Source organism: Gaeumannomyces tritici (genome assembly GCF_000145635.1).
Source record: "Gaeumannomyces tritici R3-111a-1 unplaced genomic scaffold supercont2.12, whole genome shotgun sequence".
NCBI lineage: Eukaryota > Fungi > Ascomycota > Sordariomycetes > Magnaporthales > Magnaporthaceae > Gaeumannomyces > Gaeumannomyces tritici.
This window is the reverse complement of record NW_008804556.1, coordinates 200,913-206,730: the sequence shown is the minus strand read 5'-3', so window position 1 is coordinate 206,730 and position 5,818 is coordinate 200,913. Positions and strand designations below refer to the sequence as shown.

The 5,818-nt window shown below is 53.3% G+C and overlaps 2 protein-coding genes across 2 annotated transcripts in view; both read left to right on the top strand.

Moving 5' to 3' along the window:
- Positions 1-1,221, top strand: part of GGTG_13369 (hypothetical protein) — a 3,496-nt gene extending 2,275 nt beyond the window's left edge. The window contains exons 2-3 of the mRNA XM_009231275.1: positions 280-478; positions 564-1,221. Coding sequence (XP_009229539.1) covers positions 280-478; positions 564-1,012 — 648 coding nt within the window. The 3' untranslated portion in view covers positions 1,013-1,221. The remainder of the gene's footprint in view (positions 1-279; positions 479-563) is intronic.
- A 2,589-nt stretch (positions 1,222-3,810) lies between these two features.
- On the top strand, positions 3,811-5,086 carry GGTG_13368 (hypothetical protein). Its single transcript, XM_009231274.1, has 3 exons — positions 3,811-4,066; positions 4,129-4,342; positions 4,414-5,086. Exons 1-3 carry the CDS (start codon positions 3,912-3,914, stop codon positions 4,786-4,788), a joined length of 744 nt encoding a protein of 247 aa, XP_009229538.1. The 5' UTR covers positions 3,811-3,911; the 3' UTR covers positions 4,789-5,086.
- Positions 5,087-5,818: the final 732 nt, after the last annotated feature.

Here is a 5,818-nt window from a genome sequence, read left to right as displayed (position 1 = left end):
CCTCTCTATTCCTCTCTGCGGGCCATGGCAGACATGGAGAAATATTCCGACCTTACGATAACTTGTCAGGGCCGGGTCTTCCACGTCCACCGCATCATCCTCTGCTCTCAGTCCAAGTTTTTCGAAAAGGCTTGTGGAGGACCTTTCAAGGTACATCACATCCAACTCCAGCTTTCCGCCCAAGGTTGGCTAGACGGCCTTACCAGACGGCTTAAACACCGCATATAATTCCAAATCCCAAAACTGGACCAGTACGCTTAATGCTAACGCGCTTAACAGGAGGCATCCACCAACACGATCGATCTGCCGGAGGATGATCCGGACCTTATCCAGAAGCTCCTCGACTTTGCTTACACCGGGGATTACAACACCAGTGCAGTCCCGATTGTGGAGGAAGACGACCCATCGCAAATCGACACGAGTATGATTCCAGAGGAAGATGACTACCATACGAATTCCAGCGATCGGCATTATAATGGTATTATCCGCAATAAAATCTTCGCTCGCTTAACCTTTGGACAATTACCGCAAGTCAACTCAGGTTCTAACAACTTTGCCAACAGCTATAGGCGAGCCCCAAACTACCGACAATACCTGCGCGGTCCTGTTCAGCGAGGCTAAGATCTACATCATGGCGGACAAGTTTATTGTTCCTGCGCTGAAGACGATGAGCATTGATCGGTTTAAAAAAGCCGCCGATCGCGCCAATAGTCTTGACAGCTGGCATTCTCGTGGCTTTCCCGCAGTCGTCGAAGAAGTTTACAGCTGTACGACTCGCTCTGATCTGGCCTTGAAGGAGATCCTGTGCCACCTACTCATTACCAAGCGTACGGATAAGGAGCTGTGGTCCTCAATGCAGCCTGTCATCCGACGTTATGGAGATTTCGCCGCAGGCGTCCTGAACTACTGGAACTACCATACTACAGCGTCAAACACCTTCGGTTCCTATAAGGCTCCTACTGCAGAAGAGTGGGCGCAGAGGGAGACTCAGTTCATGAGCATTGACGGTTAACGTGCTTCAGATCCCGAAGACGGGCTTGCGAAAGCTGTGAAGGCTAAAGGGGTTTGCGGGGCCTGTATTTACTAGGTTAGGCGGCGGTTGCAGATTGCTAATACGGGAGGGAATCCGGAACCTTTCGCGTGGTAAGGCGGCCCCAGGTGGCAGAATAGCACTTCCTAGCTTCGGAATTGACCCAAATCCCCATCTAAATAAGCATATCCAGCGATCACTTTGCTTTGGCCAGGTGGGGGGAGGTTGCCGGCTGTCATGGCGCGGCGTGCCTTGTTGGCCAGACGCAGCCATGTCTCGTTTGCACCAAGGTACTAAGCCCAACGTGGGGTACAAGTCGGACGACTTGTACTTTCTCGTCCTTTTGACCTAGTTGGATTGGGCTTAGCTAGATATTGCCAGAGCCGTGACAGCCTGCTGATTTCGCGGCCTCCATATTCGAGTAATGCTATTAAATAGTCACCGCTGGTTAGCATGTGCTGCTGCCACGGATGCATAAACCACGGGGGATGGCTGCGAACCTGTTTTTGCAGTTCCTCCCGGTGGAATTTGAAAGCTGCTGGCTTAATGTGTGAAAAGAAAGGAAAGAAATCCAATCCTTCCTTCGCGGGGGCATGACGTCTTCTTATGCTATGCTGCGGGGTGTCCATCCTGAAATGGAGCTGCTCCATCTGCAGAGCCACTTCGTGTGTTACTCTGCTACGGCCTCTGCATTATCGAGCCTTGTGGCCAGCCACAATGCCCTTGTCCCTAGCAGGAAGGGATGGGGCCAGGAACCAGGCCTCTGGCCAATTTAAGCTCCTGACAGCGCAGCGGCGGCGCATGTGCGGCGGGACTTGCACCCACAGCACTCACCTGCATCTATCACGTGTTCCCTTTGTCACCTCTGCAAACAACTCCGAATAGCTTCGGGTTAGTTCAAGAATCGCTCCGGTATTAACCACCACCGTTTCTATCTACTGCGTACAGCGGCCCGAAAGGTCAGTGCGGGAAGGTGGTCAAGTCTCGTGCCACATGAAGCCCTGCAGCCGTGACATCCCTCGCAGCGGCTTCCCGCTGTTATTCCCACCGCGATGCCCGGCTTGTCGTCATCTCGCCCTGGACACCCTCCATTTTCATCGGGCGCTACGTCCTCACACTGCTCCCTCTAAAGCACAACACGGTCTTCATTGCAACTCCACGCATGCGGGTTATATCGTCCTCTGAAACACCGTAGTTACGTGGATCGAGTGTGTTAATCACTTTTGTCACCTCCTCGAATGTAGCTATCATTATCGTCGGAACATTCCAAGGGCACGGAGCATTCGAGTTTCATGACATCCTGGAAACTGGAAACGGTTTGGCAATCACACACCCAGTTGATTGTTTTGAGTCTGGGAAGCCGAGCAAGGCCCTGGAGCAACTGGGGTGTCCCGCATTCTGTGCACCTGCTGGGGACAGTGCTAAGGTCTCGCGTAAAAAAAAGCCGTTACAAATCTGTCCAATGCGAGGTTCATAACGCTGGATGGTGACTTTGCGATCAATCCAAGGTTCCCATCAGATCGAGGCGCGGGGCACAAAATCCAGCTACGAGATTCCTAACGTAGAAGATGTCTGTTTTACTGTTGAATCGCAGCAAAGGCGGCGCCCCTGGGAGGTTAAGTGCCATTCCGTCAGGAAAGGCGCTTAGAGCAAGAGCGCGGCTTTCGTGGCATGTGGAGGAATGCCCTTATTGTGACTGTCTGTGGACCAATCTCCCGTCTGTCAAATCCCTCTGGTCGCCAACAAATGCTGAGAACCCGCGGTTCGCACATAAGCCTGAGAAATTCCAGATTTTACATCTAAGTTCGGTCAGAAGATTTGGGAATTGTGGAAAGTCCTTCGGGCCATGGGGTGCTGGCATCCCGGGATTCGCATTGCGATTAGAGCTGGGGCGACGTGGCCACTGGGGGTAAAAGGTTGTCCAACGTTTCGAATGCCAACATCACGCTGGCTATGTGCCACAATGCTCATATACAGTTTTTTGGGCGATGAATCTCTTGAGGTGAATTCAAGAAGTCGGCTTCTGCCACAATGCAAGGCAGCCATTCGACAGGGCGGCCGGTGGAGACGGATTGACGATTGCACGGTTGTGGCCTGGCAGTAGGCGCCTACCAGCTACCCTGAAGCCTGGATCCAGGCAGTGAGCTTGGAACCTGGAACCAAGTATGGGCACTGTCGCTTTACTCGTGGCAACTTTACCCGAGTGCATGAAACGATGCCAAGCGCTAGCTCAGGCTGATCACCTTGACCACCCTGTGACTCACCTCTGACCACCTTGGCACTGCCTGCAGCTCAGGTTGCATCTGCGGCAGCTCAGGGCTGGCACTCAATCCGGATTTGGGGGCAAAAGGTAGTCGGCTCCCAAAACCTTGCCAAGCCTCCCAATCGGGTTAGTCAGCATCGCGGCCCAGCTCAGGCTCGCGTCACCCCCGCTCAGTGATGCTCAGGGATGCTCAGGCATAAAACCACCGCGACACCACCTCCTTCCTGCGGAACGCACGGCGATGGCACATTCACCACCAACATCGCTTCGATCCTGTCAACTCTACGCGACTTCCGCCATGAACGAGGATGCTGCCACCGCTGCCAGGAGAGGGGACGAGCCCAGATTGGCCAGAGGCCTAGTTTCTAGCACCCTCCTCTCCTGCCATGTCCAGGCGCCCATTGCCCAGCTGTCCACCCGATGGACGCCACGCAGGTGTCGTCGGCCTCTGCCTACTGCTGCTGAGGGCTGGCGCTTCGATCACCTGTGTCCATAGAAGGTCGCAGCAGCCTGCTTTCGCAGCAGCCCGCATTCGCTCCGTCCCTACTTCGTAGCGATCCACACCCCTCTGGCCCTCCTGCCTCGCCGTGCTTCCACAAAGGAGGCTCTAGCCCTGCAATGGCACCAAAGAAAAACCCGCGGGAATTCTTCAGCAAGGGGAGAGAGAGGTGCTCTGAACAATGCAATGAGAGGATCAACGATTCTGCTGTCTTCAAGCAAGTCACATCCAAGGTGCTGAAAGAGTACGAACGCGTGATCGGCCTCTGGAACCAGTGAGTTCTCCCCACTGGATTCAGTTTTAGCCATTTGTACTGTTGACACGTTGGCCATGTAGGTACGCTGAAGACCATGCTCAAGACGAACCAAGCCCTTACAAGGTTAAATTCTTGAAGGACTTCGTCAAGGAGATTGCATTTGGCATCGATGGCGCAGAAGGCGATCCGAACCCTGCGCGAGGAACAGTCATGCTATACTGGAAGCAGTTCATGGCCGGTTGGCGCCGTGAACATGAGGCCATTCCCGCTAATATCACACTGAGTGTGACAAATGTACGTCAGCCCTTTCCCACGGAGCAATTCATTATCTTTCTAGCTAAGCCGAGCTGACCTATTTGGCGTAGTTTATCAACTCCGAGTTGCCGGAGATACTTAAACAGGAAGGCAAGATCAGGTTGGTGAAGAGCAAACGACTTAGGAGGTTTGGCACGAAGAACCACTTCGTCCATCTTGGCCATCAGCTGTGGGGGAACGATTGGGTCGAATACGAAAAACCGGCAACAAGAGTCTACGACTGGGCCGACTACATGGCCATCGTCTGTTCTTCTGCACGCATCGGCGAATATATCGAATACTCCTGTCGGGCCGGCTTTGGTCGTGGCCTTTACTATAAGGTGAGAAGCATTGAACGACCAATAGCAGCCTATGACGGCGTGCTGATTAGCGCTTTGTTTTGTGGGCCACAGGACGTGACATTCGGTGTGTTCCGCAATGAATAGTTATTGGTTCGTTCGGTTATTGGTGTGGCCGAAGGCGCGGATTGCGGCTGGGGAGGCGGAAGGCAGACGACGGCGAGCCGATAGATAGGTTGACTACTAGTAGACTCGGAAATTCCAAGCCTAAGCAGATGTTAGATTCTAGTGTGGCCTAGGCGGGTAATTCTAGCCAAAGTGTAGACGCGTATCGCCTTCCATGCGTCAAGGGTGAGGTGTACATCCGGCTCGGGCGGTAGCTATGACTTGTTTCTCATGTCAAGTAGGTGGGGAAGGTTCATTCCATTCGTATCTATCGCCTCTGACCCAAGCACCTTTATCCCTAGGAATAGGAACCCCAGTGTGACCCACAGTTGCAACACGGAGTAGCGTTTGAGGTTGATCCCTACGCGTTTGGGAGGCGTTATATTGTTACAAACGGTTCTTCTGCTCCTATGGTAGGGCACACTAGGAGAGGTGCTGAGCAGTGCTGGTCCACAAGGTCGCCTTGTGCTGGATACTGGGTCTGGTAACGGAGGTCTCGATTGCTTGCTCAAGGGGGTGCCTTGAAGCTAACTTAGGTTGACTGATGCCGAGGCCTCAGTCAAAGCTATCTAGAACAGAAGGTCTGCTCCTTTATACCTGACATCCTTCCGTGCTAACTTGTGATCTTAGCCGCAATCACAAGATCAAGCGATCTTGCGATCTTGTTTCAGATCCTAAGATCAAAGTGATCTCACGATCTTGCCTGAGACTCTAAGATCACTCCTACCGACCCTTGCCGTCACGTGACCTGATGTTACGCTAACGTAACTGCGGGGTTGAGGCATCCCGCTGGGGTTTGGTCCCAGCCCTCCTGTCCCTTCGTGACGTGGTCGCAACATATATACGTAAAATCGCGGTCTAAAAGGCCCGCTAATAGCCGGTAAGTCGACCCACCCCGAGTTGGGCCACCCCCTGTCTTGGGCCACCCCAAAACAAGCACCGTGGAACCAACGCATCTACTTCCAGGTGAAAAATGAAAGCTATTCACAAGCCACAACTATGCAATCCTGGG